The 27,091-nt window shown below is 41.8% G+C and overlaps 1 protein-coding gene across 15 annotated transcripts in view; it reads left to right on the top strand.

Annotated features, from left to right (window-relative positions):
* Rim (Rab3 interacting molecule) overlaps nucleotides 1-26,468 on the top strand; it is a 57,108-nt gene extending 30,640 nt beyond the window's left edge. For 5 of the 15 annotated variants that reach the window (XR_006262000.1, XR_006261999.1, XR_006262003.1 and 2 more), the window contains 13 exons: nucleotides 74-262; nucleotides 4,900-4,929; nucleotides 6,351-6,504; nucleotides 6,598-6,764; nucleotides 7,125-7,312; nucleotides 7,405-7,645; nucleotides 8,685-12,019; nucleotides 12,553-12,732; nucleotides 16,525-16,747; nucleotides 19,279-19,493; nucleotides 19,588-19,727; nucleotides 19,823-20,770; nucleotides 21,513-26,468. Coding sequence is in view for 2 of the 15 variants with exons in the window: in XM_043428414.1 (XP_043284349.1) it covers nucleotides 74-262; nucleotides 4,900-4,929; nucleotides 6,351-6,504; nucleotides 6,598-6,764; nucleotides 7,125-7,312; nucleotides 7,405-7,645; nucleotides 8,685-12,019; nucleotides 12,553-12,732; nucleotides 16,525-16,747; nucleotides 19,279-19,493; nucleotides 19,588-19,727; nucleotides 19,823-19,957; nucleotides 21,513-21,515 (5,200 nt within the window). In the remaining 13 variants the exon portion in view is untranslated. Of the gene's footprint in view, nucleotides 1-73; nucleotides 263-4,899; nucleotides 4,930-6,350; nucleotides 6,505-6,597; nucleotides 6,765-7,124; nucleotides 7,313-7,404; nucleotides 7,646-8,684; nucleotides 12,020-12,552; nucleotides 12,733-14,019; nucleotides 14,201-16,524; nucleotides 16,748-19,278; nucleotides 19,494-19,587; nucleotides 19,728-19,822; nucleotides 20,771-21,512 lie in introns of those variants that run through there. The other 10 variants (XR_006262001.1, XR_006262010.1, XR_006262006.1 and 7 more) reach the window with 9 other exon arrangements.
* The last annotated feature ends 623 nt before the right edge of the window (nucleotides 26,469-27,091 follow it).

Raw genomic sequence — 27,091 nt, 5'->3', positions numbered from 1 at the left:
TTTCCATGATTTCGATGAATGACCAAGAAGGTATTATTAACGAATATATTAATTATTATTGTTCAAATGACAGGTATTATACGGATCCAATCGACGATATAGTGATAACACCAGTGGACTGTCATTTGAGTCCACCTTCGACGACCTCGAGGTTGAGTGACTCGGACACGTCCGAATGTGATATAACCGACTGCGACGTATCCAGGGAACAAAGAAGAACGGCCGATGGGGCGAGTCTGAGCAGCAGGGGTAGTTCGTCCAGGTGAATTTATTTTTATTGTTCCTTCAAAAAATCAAACGGGAAACAAATTTTTTAGCTATTTCTTCTCAATTTTCTCTTCCCTCTCCTATCTCTCTCTCTCTCTCTCTCTCTCTTTCTCTCTTGCTTTTTTCTCTGTACAAAATCGTTCTTCATATCTCGATTCTCGAGTCGTCGGACGATTATTCAAAGGCAACGTCGAGTCTCAAATTATCTGCTCGTCACGACTTTTCTCGACGTTCCAACAGTTCGTGGGCGCTTTCTCAAACGTTTTATTCCGTACGTTCCTGTACTTCGCAGTCACCGTATTATATTTTTTCCCCGATGGCTATTTTACACCGACTTACTTTTTTCATCGAAAATTATACATTTTTACCTCGTCGTTGAGCTTCGCACACTCGTCGAACCGATATTAACTCAATTATTCGTAATATTGTTAACATCTATTCCAAGTATTGGTCACGAATCAGAAACGATGAAAAAGCTGCATCGATCAGCTGTCAATTTGAATTCGACCGATCTTCTCCTTCCTGAAAATCACATGGCGGATTATAAAAATCAGCAGTTACGTACGAGAAAAAGCCCCATACATGAAATATTCTTTGGCAAAGAAAAAAAGGGTCTCGTTTGCGTTGAGTCGGCGTTATTTCGTCTCGCCCTTCTCTGCTCATCCTTCGCGGTGATAGGAGAGAGAGGTTTGATCCATTAAGTGGAATGGATGAAAGCCGGTGCGCAAGAAGAGATTCTCGAGGTTGAAATCTCGTTTGTTGGCTCGCATGAGCGTGGTTGGCGCGTCCTATCAATCCACCTAACTCGGTGACGCCGTTACAACCGACGTTTTCTTATACACTCCGATTATCCACGAGGGACGAACAGAACCACGAAGCTCCGTTTAAACTTATTATTATTATTTACGTTCGCCGCAGTATGTCCAATGCGGCACAAAAACTTTTCTCTCTCTGACTCTGGCGTTTCATATTACGATCTCATTTATCGTAATATTTCTATCTGCATTTATAATATATGGCTGACAACACGAGCAATATATATCGTCTGTTTATTAGCTCTATTAACTCATTCTGAGATAATGGAAAATGAGAGGCACGTTCCATTCTCACGTGAAACTTTGATGAATTCTTTTTACTTCGATTACTTTGAAATTTTAGTTTTTTCTTTTCGTATTCTTTTTCAATCAGTCTGCTTGTGCGAGACCTGAAAAGTTGTTTCAATTTTTGATGTTATCGCTAATATGAAAATTTGTTCAATCGTGACTCAAAGAACGGACGCGACTCCTACAAATGTCTGGACAGGCGAATGGGGAAAACGAAATTTTCGTTGACCAACGATTGCATCGATCAGTGAACAAAGTTGAGTCATCGTCGAACGAAATGATTTGATGTCTAAGTTGGGTAGTGGAAGAAGGAAGTAAATTGAAAGGTTTGTTTTGATATTAAAAATCTATTAGGCACGAGGTGATTCGTTTAGTCAGTCATTGACTGTCGTATTCGGTGTGGATCTAGTGAATGGAATAATACGGCTGAATAGTGTGTCGTCCCAGCTATTCTCGATGTTCACGACGTTTCAAGATATAGTCGTGCTATTTCGAGCTTTAAGACCCCCCCGTTTACAGGACTCGTATAACAAGGGTCGTAACTGTCCCTCGTAACGGTTAGTGTACAGCGGTAAGGAGGATCTCGTGTAGGCACAGAGCGAGTGGGGATAGAGCGAGGGGAATATGGCTCTATACCGTATGCGGTAGCGTGCTCGTGAGCGTAATTGGCAATAAGCTTCGCCAAGCGGGTATTCGTACACTGGGTGCAATGCAATCCCTGTACGGTTCATCACAGCGTCTCGCGAGGATTATCCACCACGATTTTTCCCTTTCGCGACCCCGCCTATTTCCTCGTTTTTTCATAACGCCAATTTTTATTTTCTCTTCTGAGAGTCGAATGACGAATTGGAAAAATTGGTCGATCCGCTCTTATCCGAATTGATATTTGGTTGTTTCCATCGAACTTTTATCTCCGCTCGAAAATCATCCGGCGAGTCCTGTTAAATCGAATCGAACTTTGTGACGGAGCGTTCAAAAGTTCTCCGTAGCAGAAGCAGGGACGATGAATTTCATGAGGAAAACGTCAATGAGTCATTGCGAGAGAGCGCTCGGTGGAATAGATCAGGAGATAAAGACTCGGGGCTGCGCTCGGCGTAGGAGTATGTAAATAAAAGCTTGGCGGGAGTGGGCTAGGAGGGGAGCTCGTAATGTGACGGAATTTCGTAGAAACGCTGAAGTTGACGAGAAATATTAAGAGAGTATCACAATTGTGTAGAAATGTGGATACATGAACATGGAATATTTATAAATAGGGGATGAAATCAGAGTCGAGTTTTTTCCGCAGTAGTAGCGCAAAACCGTTCCGCGTCGTCCCACCATTCTTACTCGCCCTTCCAGTTGAGCCACCAGCAGTACGAACCCCCACTACAAAAACTAGCCTCTTCTCTCTTTTGCTCGCGAGCAGCATAATGTGGCTCCGTCATTCTGACGTAAGCCTCGAGGGACCGTATAGTAATTGTGATAGTGGATCGTAGTGGTGAAAGAGGAGTGTGGGGAGCACACTCGTGGCTCGTTGTATATGCCTGGCGTTTCTATGCGCGAGTGCGTGTGTGCGTGCACGTACGAGAAGGACGATAGTGAAGGAACGACGGAGCTGGCAAGGGGTTTTGCGGCGTCGGAAGGCCAGAGGGTGGAAAAACAGAGAGACACGGAGGCTAAGACACCGGGAGAGGGACGAAGAGAGGCTACAAGCGAGTTATAAAACTGGGCAACAAGCCAATTGACATGCCAGTTGGCCTGCAACCGCCGTTGGCTGCGGAGCCACCCTCTGACTCGTGTCCCCTTCGTTCTTTTGTACCAAGTTTTTTCCTTTCTTTTCGTACGTTTCTTCGATTTTTTCTACCCTCTTCGACTCGGTGAATGAAATCGACGACGAAATGACGCCGGATCGATACGTGTGAGTGAACATTTGCGTCTTCACGCTTTTTCGTAGATTCTACACGTACACGGTGATGCAGTCCTTTTCGCCATCCTTCGCACTCTCGCTCCTTTCGTGCGCCGAGAAAATTGAGGTATTCGAACCACATCGCTCTGCCCCGGTCCGCGAGAACGTTTTTCTTTCGCCCCGGCTCGCTAATTAGCCACGGCTTATTAAGGCGCAACGTGCTCTCATATTTATCTTCATCCCCGATCTTCTTCCTCGTGGCTCAACTTTATTAAATTTTCTTCGGACTCGATCTCACCACTTTTTCAACCCTTCTTATCACGTGGCTCGGAACTTCCCGATCGTCAATTGTCTTTGCAATGGCTTTCAATGGCTCCCGAGGCGCACAGTGTTTGCCCTTAATTGCTCTCCTCCGATGCAGTTGTGTGCGCACGTGTGTGGCTGCCTCTTACCGTTGCTTCGTCATTTTCAACGATCTCGTGTCAACTACTTTTCACTATTTTACAACTCTTTTTTTCTTCTCACCCCAATTTTAGGTGAATTTTCTGTTGCCTCTGACCCCAAGACGTTCGGATATGTTTCGCATCCGGCGGAAATCCTGATTGATAACGCGCTCGGCGCACCGACCCTCTTCCGGCTCGATTCCACTGACGCTAAGCCCCTTTTTTCTTTTAAATATTCCTCTCTCGTTATGAAAACTCTCTTCAGTTATCTACACGAGTAAACGAATGCATCGAGGTCAAAAGCTTTGAATCCACCGGCGCATTTGTTAATCTTCGAGCTGCCCTTAATCCCGAAAAATCTCGACTCGCCCTTGGAATCTCGATGATTAGATGAATTTTATGAGTCGCGATGGTTTCTCCGAGGAGTCCGGAAGTTTGAAAATTCATTTTCGAACGATTCCATATTTATTTGTCGCATACGAATATTGAAAAAACTAGATTCGTATCGGGACTGGAACCTCGTTCGGAGATTTTTGAACACAAATCGCGAATACATCGCTCGACTTCACGAGGGAGTGAATAAAAAAACTAGTAGATTTGTGAAAACTCGCGAATGACCGGAGCAAAGTTGGCTGGCATATTTAATAAAGTTCGATATATCGTCTAACAGGATCACCTAAAAAGGTTTCACCGATGCATTGATAAATGCATCGTTCGAGTTTCGCGATGCCGAGTGTTGGTGCGGTGGTTTTCTCCTTTGCTCGAGCACAAAGAATCTCTTGATAAAAGAAAAAAAATAATAAGCGCCACTGGTAGTAAGGGATCCTCGTGTTTTTCGTGAGTTTCTCGTTCCCGGGCGTTATCACAATTTTTGGCAAGCTTCGCATCTGTGTCAGCCAAATGAAGAGAGACAAAAAAGCTAGCGAGAAAAGTCGGCGCTCGAGAGAGTTTCGAAAATGATTATCGAACCATTCCCCCCGACCAAAATCCTCCAACGATTGATTGATCGAGAATTAATTGACACGGGACCCGGATTCGGACCGCGTGTACATTTCTCCTTGATTAATTGTTATTCTTAGAACGTATTTAAAGACAAAAAAAAGTTGAAACAAAATTATACATACGAAAGATCTTTTCTATACGCTCGTCCAATTACATTACGATTTTCCTTTAATTCTATGCTTTCTTTATTATTTTTTAGGTTTCATAATATGCCGTCAAATTATAAGCGGTACGGCAAATTCAAGATATATATTACTTATCATACAACAAAAATCTCCTCGCTCGCAAAGAAACACTCCATTTCCTCGCCCCACACCACCGACCCCTCCCTCTCTTCTCGATCTATCGACTGGCATTTTCATTTCTAGTTTTAGTGGAATAGCGTTAATCAATCGAGGACATTCCATCACCGTAACCCAAGCTTGAATCTGAAATTGCCTCCTCCCTCACGAGTCCTCGATCCATCGAGAATAATTCCTCATTACTTTAATCATGTGTCCGACAGTTGATATCGTGCGAATGATTCTTCTTTGTACTTGTATTATCACAAATTGATCCGAGTACACATAGTGTCATTTATTTTTCAACGACGACTCGTCGAGATCATCGAAGTCGAGCAGAGTTGGCATAAATGTAGAAAAAAGAAAAGAAAAAAAAAAAGAGAGAGAAAGATGGAAATAATCTCATTCGTCGTTATCGAACGACGAAGGAGAAAATCTCGGACAATTCTCTCTTCTCCGCTCTCTCTCTCTCTCTCTCTCTGCTTTGCATAGGAGAATCGTAATTATACGATTGTCAACCCTGGTTCGAGGCTCGACATCGATTCTCTCGCACATCGCGTCGCTTTCTCTCTTTCTCTCTCTTGCCCACCCTTTTTCTCAATTTATATATCTATCTATCGCTCTCTTTATCTCTCTCTCTCTCGGTCTCTCCCCCTCTCTGTCTCTGCTTCACACCCACCCTCGATTGCCGGGAAAGAAAATTAGGTCGAGGACCGAGTAGGTTACGATTAGCGGGTCGGAGGACGCGCGTAGACACCGTCTCTTAGATGTCATTGTGTCATTAAAGCTTCTTCTTATTATTCTCATTATTATTGCGGCATCATCAATACATAGAAGCAGAAATGGCTTTTAGTACTATTACCCATGTAAATACTCATCGATCCTCCGCGTTGTAGCTTTCTGAGTAAATAATCAATTGAAAGTTAAATATTTATTTTTTATAGTTCCGCGGAAGATCGAAGTTTGATTAGGCGAGAGGTTTCGAAGAATTGCTTAGAAAATTTGAATTTTACAAAACGAAGGAACATCTTTGAAAATGTGTATTCTCTCGTGCGCTTTGAAGAAGCACGCGTCAGTGCGATTCTTCCAGGCTCTCTCGTACCTTAGAGCGAGAACACTATCAGCACTCTCGCCCCATTTTATTCACCGGAGACGTAGCGAAATGCGTGAAAAAACGAAAACGAAATTCCACTGTAAAGAATTGAATGTACCGAAACTCTTGGACGATTGCTCGAATTGAATAGAAATACGCACGTGCTCTCTGCAAATTTCGCTTCGTCTCGGATTTAACGCACCGCGTTCACTAATCGTGTCAAAAAAAATATCAATCCCCGAAAAATGAAAATCGAACGAACGCACGCTGGAGCAGCCACTATTCCAGTCCGCCGCCCGAAAGAGATTTGTGCATGGACAACGAGCACAGAAGTCGAAGGGACATGTCGCCGCAGGGACGAAAAAGGGCGGCGCTCATGATTACTCGCGATCAGCCGGTCTCCATTGCCGGCTATCAATCGTACAGGAAGGTGAGCTTTTTCAAAAATTTTCATCTTCCTCGATCTTGACGCTTTCAAAGGAAGACGATTGATAACTCTGTGTTGAATTTTAATGTGATTCAGGAGGACTCACCGAGAGGAATGATGGGTCACAGATCGCACAGTGCAGCGCCAATGGACTCGCCGAATATTCGTTACCGCGGAAGATCGCAGAGCCCAACGGGTCATCGTTCGCTCTCACCTCCGGAGCACAGATCCATCCCTTATCCTCATGGCTATATGCCACCAAGGTATATTGTAAAAACACGAAAAAGCACCGAAACAGCGAGAAACGAAAAGCTCGGTCCTCGAATCACCGCGCGCGCCCATCCGCACATTAAATCGTAACGATCGGCAATTGGAACGAACCGCTTGGTAAAGTACATATTCATGCATTTGGGCATATGAAAAATATGTGCATGTGCCGATGAGTATGTAAATTACTGTAAGCTTAGAGTAAGATCGAACGTGGGAGTGAACCGAAGAAATGATGAGAAAGTGGGGAAAAAACGAAGAGGAAGAGGAGAAGAGAGAAATCGGGAGAAACCATGGTCCGAGTAAGTTTTCTTTGTTTTTCTCTCCGTTCATCGAGAATCCGATATATTCCGTAGATTCGGCTCGAGATCGGCGACCGCGACGCCAACCGGCTCACCGAAGAAACGACAACTGCCCCAAATACCGGCCAATTTACACGCCGCCCTCAAAGAGCGGGTCACTCAGGATCTCGAGGAGAGAGCGAGGTTCATGAGGCACCGAAATCGGCAGGTTCACACGACTTACAGGAGCACCGGGATGGGAGGTTTGTTCGCACGCCCTTTTTTACCATCGTCGAATTTTGTGACACCTCGTGACAAAACGAGAGATTGCCTCAACTCGGCTGGACTCTTTCAGGCTGGGAGAGACACTACAGCGGCCTTTCGGACTCCGATCTCCCCTCTATGGGCCAAGACCCTTTGTCGCTCTCGCACACCACCTACGTTCACCGGATGCACAGATCGAGAAGGGGTCACCTCAGTCCGGACAAGGACGTTCTCGGTGATCTCGGTGATTCGGACATGGAGAGCAACGCCTCTGTGACGAGTAGCGTTTTCAGTACCCAATCCGAAAGACCACGAGGATCCAGAGCCTTAATGTGAGTATGAGTCAATTGAAACTCACACAAACGAATCGAAGACAAAATTTTTGATATTTCATTCGACAACCGGGGTCACTTTCGCTATCGAATTTAACGAAGTATCGATTTGTCACGTTAAGAAGAGGATTCCCGGCTGCGTAAAATCGTTTTCTCAGAAACACGCGATTTTTGAAAAACTTGCTAAATATTTTCGGCATTCCGAGTGTGACAAGCATGCTCTTAGAAAATTGCAGCCTGGAAGACCTCCGAAGAAACGATCCCTTATTAAATGGACATTGTCGGTCGAATGAACACATCCCTAGTTGCACCATCTCTTTCTGTCTCTGTCTATCTTAACATATCCCGACCTCGCTTTTAGACATAAAACTGTAGGTTGACCCCCCCCCCCCCCCCCAGCCCAGCCCAGCCCCTGCAGCCCTCGGTGTTTTTAAGTCTCGTGATACATTATTTTTTGTGTCTTATTTCTAGAATAGTCAAGCACCTCCCACGCACCGCGTCAATGTCCATTTAATAATTATTTAATTGAGTACACTATGACGTCCCATTCTATCGAAGGCTAGGATTTAAAAAGAATCACAAAAGCACTACTTAACCGCGAGACAGTTTGTTGAAAAGAGGATTAAGGAAGTTCGATCGATTGATTCGTACGATGATAATATTATTTCGTTTTGGAATTTATAAACGACAAAGTTTATCGGTTTGTTCGAGAGCGTTAGTGAATCATTGGCACGCGTATTATTTATTTGTACTTTTATAAAATCAGCAGTTAAATGTCGATTCGTTGGAAATTCACAAACTTGATGGGAAAAAGTGGAGTTTCGGATAAATGGAGGAAATAAGAATTGGACGATTCGATCGAGGCTCCTTGATATAAAGATATTTCGACCGGGTACATTGGAGTAATGCGAATAAGCAGAGTGAAAATTTCGAGGCTATAGACGAAGAGAATATGAAATGAAAGAGAAGAATGGGGTACTAGAAATTGAAAACTACGAAAGCGCAATTACTGTATAAATATGAAAAAAATTGTTTGCAGACCGACAGTTAAAAACGTATTGATACCCGGTGTCATATCCCCAATGCCCCCACCCCCTAGGCGCAATAGGCGCAGGCACAGAATTAGGGTACCCTGCAGCGAATGTCATTGTCCAACATCAGCAAAGAGCAACAACAACAAGAGCAGCAGCAGCAGCATCATTATTAATTCCACAAAGTCCCGAAGCAACCAAACCGTTAAGCACAATCCTACCCATCACCCATTAGTACGGAGCAAGTCCGCAGTCGTACGCTCGCTGTATAGAAAGATGAGAACGCCGTTCACGAGGTCGCAGACCGTCGACGAGAACCTCCTGCGTTACTACAGTCCCGAAACGAGCGAGTACACCGTATCCGAGGGTTACATCCTCAAGCCCGAGAAACTCGTTGGGAAGACGAAAAATCGTCGTATACCCGAGATCTACGTGGAGGATTGCCTCCAGGTCAATTTCGCTGACGGACTGTTGGACAAATTTCGCAATTCGAGCGCCGGCCGTTCGAATCACGCTGCTCTTCCTGCCCCCTTCTACAACGCGTACGAGACGATGAGAAAGAGCACCAATAGGAGCGCCGCCCCCACGACCGCTTCCTTGTCGCGGCGTTTGCCATCCGGATGGAAAGAACCTTTGGAAAATTCCATCGTCTCGAGATCGAAGCCGTTTGGAACGGTGAACCCCTCCTCCCTCACCACCTATCCGGCGGATTACGAGCTCAAAAATCTCATCACCCGATCGTCCACGATCCCGAGACGCTCGCTCCTCAGCTCGAAAGCTCGGAGCTTCGATTACAGCGTCATCAGCAACGACGATCCTGCCTTCTCGAGCGGGAGTCTTCGCGGCGACGCCGCACCGGGCTCCTTTCTCTCTCGACGCGCCAAGAGCTTCGAGTACGAAACCGTTTCCAGCAACATTTTCAGTGACGACAGTCTGCGAACCGCCAGACGTAAATTCAAACAAAACTTGTCCATCAGCGACTCCAAGTACGGAGACAAAATACCTGCTCTACGGGATCGTAGCAAATCTTATTACGACTCCAACGGGGACAACGAATTGCGAAAAACTCTCGCTGCCAATGCCCTCGTCAGGTACACCGATTTCGAGGATCCTCAGGCCCAAGAAAAATTCTACAGCTCTCACCTCGACTCGCACCTCGGCCCCGCTCGGATGGACTACTTCGATTCCTTGGACACTCGGGTTCCTCCTCTCGCTCACGAACGTCCGAGCTCCGTTCTCGCTCGCGAGGACATCGGCAAAAGAAAGTACGTCGATTCGTCCTACCGCTCGCCGGACAAACGAACGAAAAGCTTGGAGAACGAAGTCTACGGAAACCGGGAGATAAACGACCACGTTTATTGCAGCATCGACGAAATCATTCTCCCGGAAGATCCCTGCCCGTGCAGACTCGTATCTTCCAGCAGATCTACCACCCTCGATCTTCTCGATCGAAACGATTACGCAGCTAGACGTCACGTCAAACCTCGTAGAAGAGCCAAAAGCACCGATTCTTATCTCGAAGACGAATACGAGAATTGGGAGTTGGCTCCCGGCTACGAATTCGAATATCCGCCGTTGGACGACTCGAGAATTCCAATTTTAGACGTCGAGGGCTACTACGAGGAGGAGAAGAGCCTTAAAAAACCGAGAAGCTCAAGGATCCAGGGTGAAATATTGCGGGATCGAATAATCGACGGTTACGATTCGTACAACGAGCCTGTACAATTTTACGCGGACGAGTCGTTGAGTTATCGGGACGACCAGGAAGACGTGATCGGTAGCGAGAGTTACGAGGACTCGTCGCAGGCAGCGCGCCGAAGAAGACGACGAAGGTTTCGGGATAATGTAATCGTCGACGAGGCGACCGAGGCCGACATCGAGTACGAAAATTTTCCGATAAATCATAAAAACACTCTGACGGTACCGAGCTTATCGCAGAGCAAGAAAATGATGATCGGCCGAGCCGAGTCAACGCCGATACTCCCCCACGACGAGGATTACGCTCTCGCCGAAGAAAGAATGACGAGACGAATGTCGAGAAGGAGAAGAAACAGTAGTTGCCCGGAGAGTCGTGAGCTCGTGGTCAACGGGAGCTGCAACTCCACCGAGGTTAGGGCCGAAGAAGAACCTTGCGGTTTTTTCATCGATTCGGACGAGGAATTTGGCTCGATGGAGACGGTCATAGGGCCGAATTACGGAGACTCGACCGCTCGCAAAGAAACTCGGATCTCCAGCGATTCCCGTCCCCGGTACGAGGAGGCCGTTGAGAATGCGACACGCGAGGAGGTGCCCGTGGAAAGCTATCGAGCCATGAGAAGCGAGAGATCGGAATCATTTTCCGGCACGACGAGGCGCTACCGGGAAGAGGATGACGACGACGATTTTTCCTCGGGCTATCAGTACCGTAGACGAAAAAGTAGTTGTCCCGAGTGCCGGGAATTGGCGAATTTAAGCCTCGACGCTAAATCAAGTATTCTCTCTTCTTCGAGACGCGATCAAGATTACCCCGAGGATGCTTACAAGTATCGTAGACGAAGGAGAAGAAGAAACAGCAGTTGTCCCGAAGCTCGGGAGATGGAACTGTACGAGGAAGAAAGAAGACCCGCCAATAACATAAATCAGCAGCAGCAGCAGCAGCAGCAACCGCCGCAGCAACAACAGGGTAGTAAAAGAAACGTGGCTATAAGCGACACCCTCGAGTATTACGAATACTCGATGGAGAGCGAGAGCCAGTGTAGCGAAAACTGCGGATTTGGCCCGTACGATTCCCTTAGGCCCCGTAACCGAGCAGCACCCCGCCCCGGTAACGCTAATTCAAATATCTTTGATTCCCAAAAAACCGCTACCTCCGACACTGCTAAAAACCCACGGGCCACCGACGACGACCATCATCATGCTCATCATCATCGCGACCACCAACGATATCGTCACGAAAATCAACGGGATTATACGAAACAACGTAACGACGCGTACGACCGATACAACGACAACGACCGCGACCGCAACCACAACGACGAAAATCCTTCGTCCGCTTCAACGAAAAACGTTGACGAAACGGATAACAAACGCGACGTCGATCAACCGCAACGCCGCTCGTCGCAACGGAAAAAAATCAACGATAACGATGACCAAACTAATATACGGGACACTGCGAAACACAACGACCTTAACGAACGACGATCATCCTCGATGCCGGAAAGCAGTGAGTACGCCAGTCAGGGAAGCTCTTATGAGAAAAACTCGAGACACATCCCCGCTGGAAATGGTCACAATGGTCACACCAAGAGGGGACAGTTTACCAGGAGTTTGAGCAACGCCGATGTTCCGCCTGACGAAAAAGTTGGTGAGTTCTCATTTGTTATTTTTCGATCAAAGTTGGAGCTCATTTTTATCTCCACCGATCGAGCTCTTCGTTCCTTTTTCTAACCGATTGTTTACCTCAATGTGAAATGCAATAACCTTTTAATTCATTATTTCAGTAATCACTTGTCGTTTGTTTTTCACTCACAAACATGATATATACATGACTCGTAACGAAAAACGAGAGAGGGAGAGAAAGAGAAAAAGCACGTTTTGGCTGAGATCCAAGCGTCAAGGTCGATTCGTCCAACGTGAGCGTCCAACCAAAACTCTCGCTCTTCCCTCTCGCGTCAAGTATCCGGAAGAGAAAAGTGCGGATCGAGCACGTTGAGGCCTTTTCTCATTACCCGTGCTTTTTATCATCGGTTCTTTACCCGCCACTTATTGTCTTCTTCATAATTAATTAAGAGCTTTGTCAAGAGGAATTGGCCATAATGTTCCTCCTTCTCTTACGTGCGTTACCATTCTTTCGAGATTTTTTCAAAATTCAATAGCCCCTTTTTTCCTTCAAAATAGATGGGAGTCTCAGTGACACCGCCGTTGGTTTACACCCGGAGGACAACGCACGGAGGGGTCGTAAGAGTTCACCGAGCAGTAAAAGCGGAAGCGGTAGTAGTAGCGGCGGCGGAAGTGCGTCGCAATACCAAACGGGCCTTGGGAAGAAGAGCAACAGCACGAGCCAACTATCAGCGACAGGTAACACACCGATTTGCCTAATTTTTTCTCTCTCTCTCTAGACTTTGCAAAGTATTTCATTCGATAGTTGATAATCTTCGTATCCATAGCGACGCGAATGTTGAGGCGATGCAAAGTACTGAAAAAAACTATTGTCACAAAAGAAAGAAAACACTTGAAAACTCGATTCGTCAACAAGAGGAAAATACAGAGACATTTTCACGTTGTCTCGTTTGAGAGTAAACGCAAGCAAGGCTCGGTGACGTAGCGTTGAGCTTTAATTTAATCGATTCAAATTTTCAGAAGAGAAAACGAATTTGGCGAGTCCGGTGACAGAATTCAAGTATTTGCAAATATCTTGAAATCGCGTTGGCTAAAATTCCGTCAAAACTCTCGATTCAAAAGTGCTTATTACATAAATCTTGGCATACACATTTGGTATATATATAAATTACTATAGAATAGGTAACATTGTTCTCTCTCTCCATATGAAAAAATATTCTGTAGTTTATAGAATCGATCACGATGCGCTTTCGTTCGGTAGAATTTTACTCTAGTTTACTCGAAGCAGTCGATGACAGTTCAATCGATGAAAGACAAAATTTCTAAAGACGATAAAATAACGAAAGCGCATCGGTAATGATAACTCAAAACGTGATTTCGCACTTCGTTAACAAATTCTAATGGTATTTCTATTTTTTTTTATCTGACACCTTAATCGTCACTCCATCACTCGTCTCATCCACCGTGTCTTCGAACACTCTACACTACTCGAAAAAAAAAAAAAAAAACTAAAATGAACAATACCAAAAAAAAACAACTCATAAACAACCAACACATCGACTGGTCTGTCTCTCATCGTTGGGATTCTCTGGCAATCTGCACCTTTTTCTCGCCACGAAAATTCGCCCGATCGATCGGTGGACCGATCGACAACCGTTTTTTTTGTCCTCACTCTCTTTCTCTCTCTCTCTCTTTCTTTCTCTCCATCTCTATTTCTCGTGAAACTGTCGCGCGCTCACTGTGACTCGGACTGCAAAACAATTGGAACGCCAACGACAAACGTTCACCCTCATTTGCACGGAAAAAAAAAAAACATCGATCGACCGGTATCAAAATCGCATTGACGTTAATATCGGACGTGAAAATATAAACGACTAAAAATGGACGGAATCAAATGTGCGAAACAACGAAAACAATGACGAATGAAAAAATAAAAATAAATTAAAAAAAAAAAACAAACAAAAAAACAACCACAAATACAAAAAATGGAAACCAAACGATAACGTGGAACGTGCGTGTCTGTTGGTGGTACATGCGTGGGCGAGGAAGGACGAAAACGCCGCCTCGGCTTCGGCAAGAAGGGAAAGTCATCCTTTACAGTGCACAGAAGCGAGGAGGTACTTCCGGATGATACGAGCGGGGGGAGAAGCGGAAGACAACCGAGCTCGGCGAGCAGCGATGGCGAAGGCAGCGGCGACGGTGACAGGTCCGAATAAAGTCGATCGATCGATCGATCGATTATCCCCTCGCAGCCACCACCACCACCACCACTTGACCCACGAAAGACGAGTCGATCGATCCACTATGTTTTTCTTCTTCTTCTTCTTCTGCTTTCTTTTTTTCATTCTTTCGTTCCCGGTACTGAGAACCGAAGGAAAGCATTGATTCTGATTTTTCTCATTTCGATCCTTTCAGAGTCAATCGCGAATTCTCATTGGGCCACTTTTTAATATTGTTTTTTCAATTCAATCTTTCGGAACGGGGCTCGTCCGATTGCTCGAGCCACGAGCTGCCTCGTCCTCGAGAAACGTGAGTACACTCTGTGCCAGACGAAAGTTTCAGCAAGAAGAGCCTTCCGAGGGAAATCAATGAAAATTCAAAAAAGAAAAAGCATCCTCGTTTAACAAACAAATCTCACCGTCTACCAAGATCGAAATAACAAGAACAAGCACATAAAACAAAGTACCCCACACTGAAACATCACTCTCTCAGAATTAAATTGTCGAAAGTATGCGCATTTAGTGGCTGTTTGAGAGACATTGAATCTCCCACTGGTCATCTCTTTTGTCAAATTTCATTGACAAAGCTCCTCAAAAATCAAACAATTCCAATAGCCTTGTTGAAGCGAGAGGTTATCGAAGCCCTTGAGAAAGCTTCCATAACTGGAACAAAAATATTGTTTCTCGCCAATGATCGTGGCATCCTCCCATTAAAAAGTACATGAAATTCTTCAAATCCGACAAAAAATTCATACGAGCTTGAAATTTTCACGATGCAACAAAGTATCAGATTTTGACAACTTTTGGCTAAGATTCTCGAGATCTCGCGAAAGCTGTTACACGAGGGTCCTGTAACAGAGTCCATCGTGAGAGCTTTTACGAGATCGAAGCGAGTTACAACCACGCTGAATCTGCAACCACGTAATCCTAGTGCACAAACTTATTATTTATATCTCCACGTATTCGTATATTTTTTGGTGGTCAGAAGAAACAATGACTTTTCCCAGAGCGCAGCGAACCGGGGAAAGTCATTTTTCCAAAGGCCCCACCAGCGAATATACCAATACGTACGAACGTGAAAAATATTATAATTCATCATTAGAATAGCGAGAGAAACGTTCGTTGGCAAACCCTCGTAAAGAAAAGAATGTCTTGTTGTGCAAGAGCTTATTACTATTATTATTGATTATTAATTATTATTTAGCGAGTCTAGAAAATTCAAGAGCCTCTGTCCCGCTGACAAATCCTTCCTGCCCTCCTCGTCTTCTCTTTCCCCCGTCTTTTGTGACTCTTAATTAGCACTTTAGGTGAACTACTGCTGAGTTATCATTTTTTTAAAAAACTGTATTGAATTTTCGTTGAAATTTATCTTCCGAGCGACAGACCAGGTGAGATTCGATCAAACGTATTCGTTCCCCAGACCGCCGTAATTTTCGTGTACATATACACATATGTACGGTACTGAATATATGTGCACATCGTCCCACATGAATATAAATATATGTATATAAACATTTATTATTATTATTATTATTATGAAAAATAGGCTGTTCTATGTATGTCGATATACGCACATAAATATCATTATTTCGATGTCATGGCTTTATATTAGTACATAAACATATATTTATATACACTAGTGTGAAATGATGTAACTATTTACGAGATATTTGTCGAATTAATCAACAGCCGGCGTGCGTCGTCGAGGATGAGAAAAAGTTCTCGAAAATGTTCATCCTTCAATTTGCTCTTGTCACCATTTATATTTTTCTTAACACCTTTATATTTTCTAGGCATTTGGATTAGCTCAGTGTATTTGTATCGATTGAATAATTTATTGAGACTGATACGATAGACTAGCAGCAATAATAGATAGCGCTCGTGGCTTAGTTACTTGGATTGTTTTTCAAAACATCGTCATTAGTATTAGTCTTATCGTTAAGCTGAAGAATATTGTTGAATATTTCAAAATCAACGTTGGTGGTCAAAGTTTATTCGTTACTCTCGTGGAAAGATTATTAGAAAAGGGCAAAAAACGATCAGAGAAGGAGGAGGTCGAGACAGTAAAGAGAGAGAGAGAGAGAGAGTGAGAGAGAACGTTTTATGAAGAGTGACTGGTGATGAAATCGTAACGAGCGCTTGAGACGGATGTTAAACGTAATTATTGGGTAAAATCGTTCGATGGAGAGAAGTAAGGATAAAAAGCGGAAAAGCAAGTGTCGTGCGAATCGAGGAAACGAGGATTTGCGCGTGTGTAAGAGGAATGAGCGATAGTTAGCGAAGAATTTCTTGTTTGGTTTCATCGACGCAGAATGCGGAGTGACCGGAAGCGGTGGCGTTATGGCGGAATCTCGCGGCCCTTCCGGTTTATCGTCCAGAAAGCGTAACAGCACGCCGAGCAGTTTTCAACGCTCCCAGGAGGTTGTACCGACGTATCAGCGGCTCGGTACGGGCAAACAGAACACGAGCGGTGCCTCCATCTCCAACGACACCGCCGGAAGTCTCAACTCGATCTCGAGTTCCGAAGCAAGCTCGTAAGTAGATGTGAATAGACAAAAACAACAACAACAACAACAGAAATCAAAAGAACGCTTCGGGGCTAAACAGTTACGACGAGCCGCGTCCCGCGATTTCCTCTCTCATTCTCTCTCTCTCTCTTCTCTCTTTCTCTGTCTCTCTGTCTCTGTCTGTCACTCACACACAGACTTTTTCGTCCATTGCAATAAGTTTAACTCTTTGAAGATTCACGATTTATCATTTACAGCCTTGTAACTATTTTCACGATGTAAATCGAGTCGAATAGTCGCATTAACCGACCTTTCAATTTCATTTCGATTCTACATTTTGACGTTTCGCCATTCTCCGCAAAATCTTTCGTCCTTCCTTCATTTTTTTAGTTGTACATACTACCTTATTAAAAATGAACGTCGTAACTTGGAGGAGGAAAAAAATTCCACTTGTGTCGTACGTGTTTTGTAAAATCTTTCTGAATGTATCAAAAGAAATTATTGACGTTCCCTATTTTTTGTCACATGATATATTTGTGTATATACGATTATTTGTACGGATATTTTATGTGTATAAGTGTGTGTATGCGAACGTATTATCCTTTCTCTCCGAATCACTCGAACAATTTATTTTTGTGTGTATGTCTCTCTCTCTCTCTCTCTTTCTCTCTCTGTCTCTTTCTTTTACTAGCGCCCATTTACAAATTTTTCTGTGTCGATTAGTTATTTCACGTTTTGTCTTCCAACTATTCACCGATTCCTGATATTCCCAATGAAATACAATCAGAAGCAAATTTTTAATAACTAAACGTCAGAAACGATGATGAGATTCCTCATTATTAACGATTTTACTGTTCTCCATTGAAATCGCATTATTTCAAGAATTCATAAATCAATTTCGAAATAGCAACGATGCGTTCAGCAGGAAAAATGATAATTATGAGTAACATTCCAGTTCCAATAGCTCTCCATTCGAATGGCAAAAGTGTCTGACGCCACAAGGCTGTAACCACTTTGAAAACTTTGCGTTATTTCCCTTCTGGTTCGCCCATTTCGATCGCATTGTTTTTGTGTCGAGATCGATGGTAAATCAAACACCAAAAAATCACTGTTTAATCGGTGTCATTGTCGTCTTGGCTTTATTGCTTGATCGCCGCGAATGTACGTCCTGCACTGAAAACTCGATGCACCAACGTTGATTAACCGTAACACGCACCCTCGAAAAATTCTCCTTGACGATGTTGACGACCACGAGGATGTATGTACCAACCGTAAAGCCGGAAATCAAGGAGACAGTGACACGAGTCGTCGCATCGTCGACCTCCGTTCCAACTCGACTGGTAGAGTGTGACAACTGGAAAAACCAAAATATTTTCATTTTTTTCATAGTATATTGTAGATAAATGTTAAACCGACGTTGATCATTCCTGTGGAGAATCAGATTTCTAGCTAGATTCTCGTTACCATCGATAAAAACGAGTCCAAACGATTTACATATGTTTGTATTGATGCCATTTTATTTCTAATAATTCTACGTTTGTATATGTACATGTGTAAATGATTTTTAGTACCTAAATAAGTATGCGTTACCAAGGATTGTTTTTCCTAGTCTCGTCGATTCGAATTTTCATTGTAAAATGGTTAGATGTCGTTGCGATTGATGATCATCGGGGATGGTCGTCTCACACAGAGAGAGAGAGAGAGAGAGAGCCCGATCAATATTCTCGACGAAGTTTGTATAGAATTTTAAGCTCAGTTTTATCGCTATTATTCAAACAATGGCATGTTTCTTATGAGAATGTTGACTATGTTTGCCTTTTGTCGATTTTTAAAAAATGCGATATGATTATGACAATTAGTCTGAGTGTGCAGCATGATTCCCTTTTGCATGTATTCTGATAATATGGCGCCTGTTAGATACGATTACAAGTGTAATTGTGAGCATTTGGAGTATCTGGATCCTCTGTCCATTCTCTTCGTATCTTCATTACAAATCTTCAATACTCTCAACACTAACACCAACACTTCTATACATCTATACGTCTATACACACATACAATGTGTAAATACACGTGTGTGCATAGATGTATCGATAAAATGATGAATATGCAAGTTCTTCTTGTCCTAGAAACTTTGAAAGGTGTGATTTCTCTTCTTCTGAATCTTCGTCGAAGTACGAGTCAGCTACGTTAACACGAAGCGTGTTTTTCCTTCAAAAAGAGTCCAAGATCCAATGACTTTTTGTCTGAGGATCATGGACGATACGAATCGAAGGATTTTCAAATCGATTCTTTATTTCACTCTTCATTCGATTGATCCTTTTGTTTTTATGGAGCCTCGATTAATTCGACTGACGAATTATGTCGAGGGGGCTCAAGTGTTTCTCAATTACATTCTCGTTCAGTCATCTCTTTTGTTAACTCACATTCGTTTAAATTTCTTCTGTTAAAAACTCTTGGTTCGATTGGCTCCACTTTCGATCGAGTTTTATGAAATTTTCTTAACCGCTGTATCGTGTTTTTCTTTTTTTTTTCTTTTATTTTTCTTGACAATAACAGTTGGTCGCCAAGCCGAAGAATGGCCGGGGAGGGCGGTCAGTTGAGCGAGTTCATCGACGGCCTTGGACCTGGCCAATTGGTCGGACGACAAGTTCTCGGGGCTTCGTCCCTCGGCGACGTTCAACTTGCCCTCAAACATACCAAAGGATACCTCGAAGTCGAGGTCGTACGGGCTCGAGATCTTCAGGCTAAACAGGGCAGCAAAATTTTACCAGGTTTGTTGTTTCGCCGATTTGAAGGAGAATAACACTCAATATCGCGTCGAGTTTCCCCCATCTTTAAAGAAACGATCTTTTCTTTTTGTTTCAGCACCCTACGTCAAAGTATACTTGGTCAACGGAAAAAAGTGTATAGAAAAAGCGAAAACGACCACAGCCAGACAAACGCTCGATCCTTTTTATCAACAACCATTGGAGTTCAGGCAAAACTTTCAAGGCTGCATTCTACAGGTACGCACACTTGAATTCCTTCGTTCGTTCAGTCGAGAAAAAAAGAAATTCGCTACCGACGAGAGTCAATGATGATTTTGATGATTTTCTTTCAGGTCACAGTCTGGGGTGACTACGGTCGCTTGGAGGGGAAAAAAGTATTCATGGGAGTCGCGCAGATAATGCTGGACGATCTTAATCTGAATGAGATGGTGTTCGGGTGGTACAAGCTCTTTGGCACGACGTCCCTGGTCAGTGGTCCTCCTTCCCTCGTCTTATCACGACGTTCCTCAGCCGCTTCCCTAGATTCCCTCAAACTTTAATTCATCTCAAAGAAATAATCGGAATACAAAAGAAACGAACGTGATCGAGATTGAATTTGAAAACAATCAGCTCTTATCGTACCAATCGAATATCGGCATTGAGCTCAATCGTTCGAGGCTTCGATCGTGAGCCCGTGCGCGCACTAAAATCATCACCATTTTCGCACTGGCGACACACCAAGTTCGTCTATTCAACGACAGACACTGAAAATGAGAGAAGAACAAACATAAATCTACGGCTCTGAATACGGTTTCTAGAGAGAAGATAATATTTTTATGTTCGCTGAACGCGTGTGATAAAGATTGTGGCTTATTGATCGTTCGCCAACTCTGTTGATTCATATGTTCCTTTAGAGAGATGACGATCGAAACAGAACGAAAGAAAAATCAACGTGAAATAAACAATAATTAATAATGGTTAATACGAAGCTATGTTGTTGCCAGCAGAGCGTCTATGGTTTTCAGCACATTTTCAAATACCTTAAAAACACACACAACGTTCACAACGTTTTCTATTGAATAAAGGTATTCCGCGAAACCGATGAAGATAGTATATTAATAATGCGAAAAAACATGTTGAAAACCGTATTCGGTCATTTCCACGGTGAAGGGTCTTAGGACCATAGGAATTTGACTAGCACATCACATATCATGTACGGAAATGAGATCGAGCTACTAGTCCGTTATGTAGACTAGCTGTAGACGTAGCGGCCATGTTTCCGGAGCGCCACATAGCTTTAGGTACGCACTCAAGTCAAGGCATCGTATGTACCTTTTTTTTCTTTCTTTTTCATTCCTCTCTCATGAAGATGTCATTTTGGTACAGTTATAGCGAAAATCCAATGATAAATGAGATCGAAAATGTTGCAAGACGTTTGAATTGTGTGGAAGATGAACGAATTAAAAGACTCGTTCGTCAGGCTGGAAGTTTCGAGTACCAACGTGATATCTCGTTTATTGACGTTTTTACTAGTGTCTCTTCTCCAAAAAAAATGAATTATTTCCTTCGATATTGCTTGTCAATGACCTATTTTTATCATTCATCGTTCACATCGACGGAAAGCATCATTTTTTCTCATTTTTTCATCACACCTGTATTTCACGATAATTGGCGTTGTCCCTCGTAGAAAAAAAGTTTGATCAACCATATTTGCGATGGACTATCGAAATTAGATTTACGATTGTCAAGACCGAGGTAAGTCAATGCCGTATTCGGAGTCTTGAATGGCCCAAAAAATCTCAAAAGAGAATGAAAAGCCCGAAAGATTATTCGAAGATGATTTTTTAAAAGACCTAAATTCATCCCCTTCCTGCTCGTAGATCGATACGTGAAAAATATGGATGTGCGTATGGTGTATTTTTGACCTTTCCTGCATGCAGCAAAAATATATATATATATTTATATTTTTTATAAAATATAACGAAAAATCGAAAATTACTGCGATAACTCGGTTATTAATGATCTTTCCAACGTGTTTTACAGTGAAACCAAAGGAGTTCGAGTGAACCGCAGGCCGACATAAACTCGAACGTGGTGGTGTGTTGGGACAACGGAGTGTGAATCGCCGCAGGAAACAAACGAGAAGAAGACGAATGCAACGTAAAGAGACATTACAATGGCGTTTTTTGGTGGATTTTGAACAGTGCGATCGATGAGAGCGCGATATCGAAGGAGAAAGAGCGAGAGAGAGAGAGAGAGAGAGAGAGTTTCGTTGACGAAACGATGAAATTAATTTTCGATAAATCGGTCCAAGTGGGATTTGATGAAAAGACTTGAATAATAAAAAATAAAAATACGTGACAGACTCGACTAAAATATTAGGAATGTAATGATAAGCGTCGGTGAAGAAAAAAAAATCACGACACGAACTATAAATATATACATATATACATAAACATAGATATAAAAATATGATGAGACGTTACTATATTTGTATATATTATTGGACACGCCGTGCAAGGGTTTTTAAAATCTATAGAACTCGTTTATTATAACTGCTGAAATTGTCAGAAATAAGATTTAAAAACGTAAAGAAAAGAAGAAAAAAACACTGAAATAATAGCAGGGAAAGTTCGAGACAGTTTTTTTTCTCGTGGAGCGAGATTTTTGTCGCGTCATCGAACATCGTTCACCTCATCGATTTAAATAACGAAAAAAGGGAATAAGAAAAAAAATATTTACGTTGATCGGTTGATGTATAATCGTCGAATGCGTGTATACCTGCTGTAAATAATTGTATAACCTAAGTCGATTGGGTATGCGCGCACAACGAGTTTGAATACGTGACTGACGACGAGAAAAAGGGAGAGGAATACCGATCGAACGCCCTTTACGTTCCGTGTCTTATACCACGACATGAAAAACAAACAAAACATTAGCTTTCTTATTTTATTTATTCATTTATTAATCCACTAGCTTTCATCGCGATCCGAGCCACGAACCGCCAAATCTTTTTTCACTTTGTCAAATCTCTACACAGCTAAACATCATTTTTTGCAATACAGTTTATTTTTCATAAAAAAAAATAAAATTATCTGAACACGCTTTGATTTGTTCTAGCTTCAAACTCATTTCTACTCATCGAATAAATCTTCAATTCGAGACACATTATTTTCTCGTTTGCTGCAAAATTTCCAGGTGTCACGGATGCTCCTCGATCGTTTCGATCAATAAAATCGTTAAGTTTTGACTTTTTTTTAAATCCATTTTGCGAGGTATACTTGACAGTTACGAAGAAGCAAAAGGAGCAATGCTTGAGCGTAAATATTGTTTGTGTATAGCTGTTGGTTGTCATCATGTTGAAATATCGTTCAGGTTTTGTGTTCAGCACTTATTGTAAGACGAAAAAAAACGTACACTATCCTACGAGACACACTGACACGAAGTTAAATCCACGCGTATCCTTCCGTATAATTAATAACTTGACGTTGAATTTATTGAATTCATGAAAATCGTAGGACGACGGATGAAACCCTGTGAAATACAGAAATGAGTGGAAAAAAGACTGGTCGGAAAATGATTTCATAGACGGATGGGCTCGAATTCCTATGTGCATTGCACTCGAATCATCATTTTATCTCGTCACAAGCAAAAAAAATCGTTTTATCGTTTTTTTCCTCCTTTCTACCGAATGAAAAATGTAAATTGATCCGCTCGTGAATTAACTTCATTTTGACGAATAAGATGCAGCGGCAAATTCATGAGAATAACGTCGCGGGGAGGGACGTTGTGAAATTTAGATTCGAGTTCGATCGTGATCGGGGCGAAAATACAAATGAACACGCTTTTACGGGGCTAAAGACAACGAGAGTTACGAATAAATTGGGCGATATTTCCACGACAGTGACCTTGAAGTACGAAGGACAAAGAAGTTTTTTTTCGGCGTGCGTGAGAGGTTATGAACACGTGACACATGGGCGAATAAATATCTCGTGCAACTGCATTTTATCAGAGGATCAATGTTGGCGAACCGAAGGCAAACACTTTTTCGCGATAAACAGGGAGGGGGGGGGGAGGGGCGAAGGTAAGATCTTATCATATCTTGATAATGGCTTAAATTAGAAAAATCGAACAAACCAAAAGAGCGACGAGAAAGCGACAAAAAAAAAACAAATAAACGTTTAAAATATGAAAAAAAGTAATTAAAAAAAAAAAAAAATAAAAACACACAAAGGAGGATTTTTTACTCGTGAAAATAATGATCGTAGCGTCTTAACGAGATAACAAAACAGAAACATGTAAGTATTGTGAAAATTACTATAAGGTGATTTCTAAGTAAATTTTGCAAGTGTACGGAGTTTAGTCACAGGGGGTCAAATACGAAGAATAAGACGAAGATAAAAAATAAACATCATACACGAAAAGAAAAACGTAACAAAAATAATAAACACACGAAATACTGTAATAGCGAACGAAAAGGGATTAAAAGAAAAACAAATATATAAAAGACTAATAATATGTAACACACGTTCAGTTTGCAATTCGCCAATTGACGCGTCGCCTGTTCTTTGGAAAATTTCTCCGCCTCATGAGCGATGGAATAAAAAAAATTTGATCAATTCTCTATGACGAGCATCGCCCGGTTCAGAGACGAGAGAAAATGTTCCGGAGGATTCGGCATCTCGCTGTGGTATAACGCTTAAAACCATTAAAAAAAAAAAAAAAAAAAAAAACAAAAAAAATTGCATATCCTATTCAAACTTAGTACTTTGATAAACACGGAAGAATACAAAAGAAGAACGATACGGTTGAGAAATAAAAAGGACTGGCTCGTTGTCGTTTATTTTTCATTTTCTTGTTAATCAACATCGGCATACCAATTATATTACACCGTCAGAGTGATAAAAGAAAAAATGAAGGCACACCAAGAACGAAGATATAAATAATGAGAAACGTTGTTCGAAAAAATTCAATAACTATATACTGATACCTTTTGAAATGGATGCGGATGAGCATGATTCTCATGAATGAATAAACAAAAGAAATATATTTAAAATACGTATATCATACCGAGCACACATTTATTTCAGTAAAAAAAAAAGACAAATATTTAAATTCTAATATTCGACATCCGCATTGAAAAAAAAAACGCCTCTTGTAATGTACATTTAAAGGGGAAAGAGACAAAGAAAAAACATCCCACCAACGTCATTAATATTAGGATTCTACAAAAAATTCAAGCTCAACTATTTATTTTGCAGTGTTTTGAACGTTTTTTCAATTAAGTATTTATAAATTGTTAATTCTACATCGGATTATTCACTGTAAAAAATAGATATCTCGAATATTTAATTGCGAATAAAAAAATATGAAAACAAATATTTACCCGAAAGTTGGTCGTAATGAATTTTTCAAGGGATATATAATTCAAATGCCTTTTGGATCGTGTGTGTTGCCTATCCCAAATTGTGCATGAAATAAATGAGAGAGGGAGGATTAATGCGGTGAAACTTTTATAAAATTTGACAGAGCCAAAAAAAATGACGTAGTATTTATATATTGCCCACCGAGCGAACAAACAAAAGAGAAAACCCACTTAAATGTGCATTACGAAAAAATCTACGAGCCTGGCGAGGGTGAGTAAAAGATACCGAATGAGAAAACAAAAGCGCGACGAATATAAACATTAATTTTTGCATCGAAAGATAATCGTGGGAATACGAAACAATGCCAACAATTTATTAATTATCAAATTAATGAAAAATACCTTGTAGAAGAGATCCAAAGTAGCATAGGCTGACCTTATACTTGTACACTAAAGAGGAACAAACGAAAAAAAAAAACCAAAATAGATAAGACGTGGAGCGAAGAAAAAACATTTGTCTCGCGTTCGATTCGTGCACATACGACACGACGCGCGCGTCCCCACAACACACTACACACGGTCGCGCGCGCATACACTCATACAGCCACACTCGAATTCACTCGGCACACACCACATACAAACAAAGCAAGTAAGACATTTTACTTTTCTGACTGGATGAATTTGATGCGCGAGTCAAGCTCGATTGGTCGATCCTGATAACTTACTTCATTACTACGTTAAAACAAAAAAGAAAACTTAAAAAAGTGAAAACCAAAAGAAATTGGAAAAAAGTGAAATAACAACTCGAGTATCGTTATGGAGCGAGGAGCGAGATATTTGCGGGCTTCGTACATTTCTAATTTGTCAAGTGTATAAGAGAGATCTAAAATCCAGCAACTGTATGCGAGAGAGAGAGAGAGAGAGATGATCGTTTCTTAATTGTTTACCTCGTCGTGCGAGTGTGACATTAGAGAATAATGGCGCGCGTGTGCGCGTATTAAAAAGAAAAATATTAAATCGAGCGAGTGCAGTTTTTAATCTCCCGGAACAACATTGGTGGAAAATGAAAAAACGATGAGCAAAACAAAGAATTTACGATCAAGTTACGAATCTAATAAGCAGTACGATTAGACGATGTGCCAGAGAGAATCAGCGAGAAGCGGAGGTTACTCGAGAATAACGGAATCTCAATAAACGACCATCCTCGGTGATATTCCTGCCGAAAAAGACAGGTCGATTTTATGTTTACAAAAAAAAAAGTTAAAGAAAACCAACGGTATAAAAAAAAAAAAACAATAATAGGGAACAAAAGACGCGTTTTTCCTTCTTCGAGACTGTACATATTGTATGCCCGCGATAAAAGCCCACGCGCGAAATCGACTTATCGTACTATATTAATAGTGTATTGAAATAATAGAGTTGATAATGAAAATGAGAAAATGTAACGAAAAAAAAACAAAAATGATGCAAAGAAAATTATTAAATTCACCCTCGGCTTCCCGATGGCTCCTCGTGGCACGATTTAATATAAAGGAAGAAAAAAAACGTTAGTGACTGTATCCAGTATAATATACCACATAAAAGATACCCCCAATGCCAGACATGGCGTGTGACAATAAAGTGATTCCATGATACTGTTGTTACTTATTGATTTATGCAATTTTTTATTCATTTTTTTCTGACAAATAATAAAAAATAAATTTCTGTACCGATAATACTGACCACCTCCACTGAGTTAGCAACCCCCCCCCCCCTTCTCTAATTGACTGACGGAGGAATGTTTCAATTGACTATATGGGATTCTCAATTCAACCTCTTTTTTCCTGCTAAAGACTTTTGGAAAAAAAATGATTAACTTTTTTCAACGTTTTTGCACTACTGAGCATCATCCATACGGTACGATTCGTAATATAAAATGTATAAAATCAATGTGAGGGTGACTCACTCAGTGGCGGTATAATATGTGCTCGAAATCATTCGCTGCGTGCACTCATCAATCGAATTCATAAACGACAATGAAAATCCAATGGCTTTCGGAGAACATTCGATGAAAAAATTTTCTGTTTTTTACATAATCAGGCATGTGACAAACGTTTTATAACAGATATTCTGTCACGATTTCACATCATATTTGCTATCATTCAACTCTACTATACTAAACATTTGAAATAAAAAATCGAGAAAGTTACCTGCTGCTCGAACTTCATTTTTATTTTCTAAAAATAGATCCATCACCCTATGAATCAATTAATTAGTG

Source organism: Venturia canescens, chromosome 9, assembly GCF_019457755.1.
Source record: "Venturia canescens isolate UGA chromosome 9, ASM1945775v1, whole genome shotgun sequence".
In the NCBI taxonomy this organism is placed as follows: domain Eukaryota; kingdom Metazoa; phylum Arthropoda; class Insecta; order Hymenoptera; family Ichneumonidae; genus Venturia; species Venturia canescens.
Note: the sequence above shows the minus strand (reverse complement) of the source record. Positions and strands in the feature narration are given on the sequence as shown.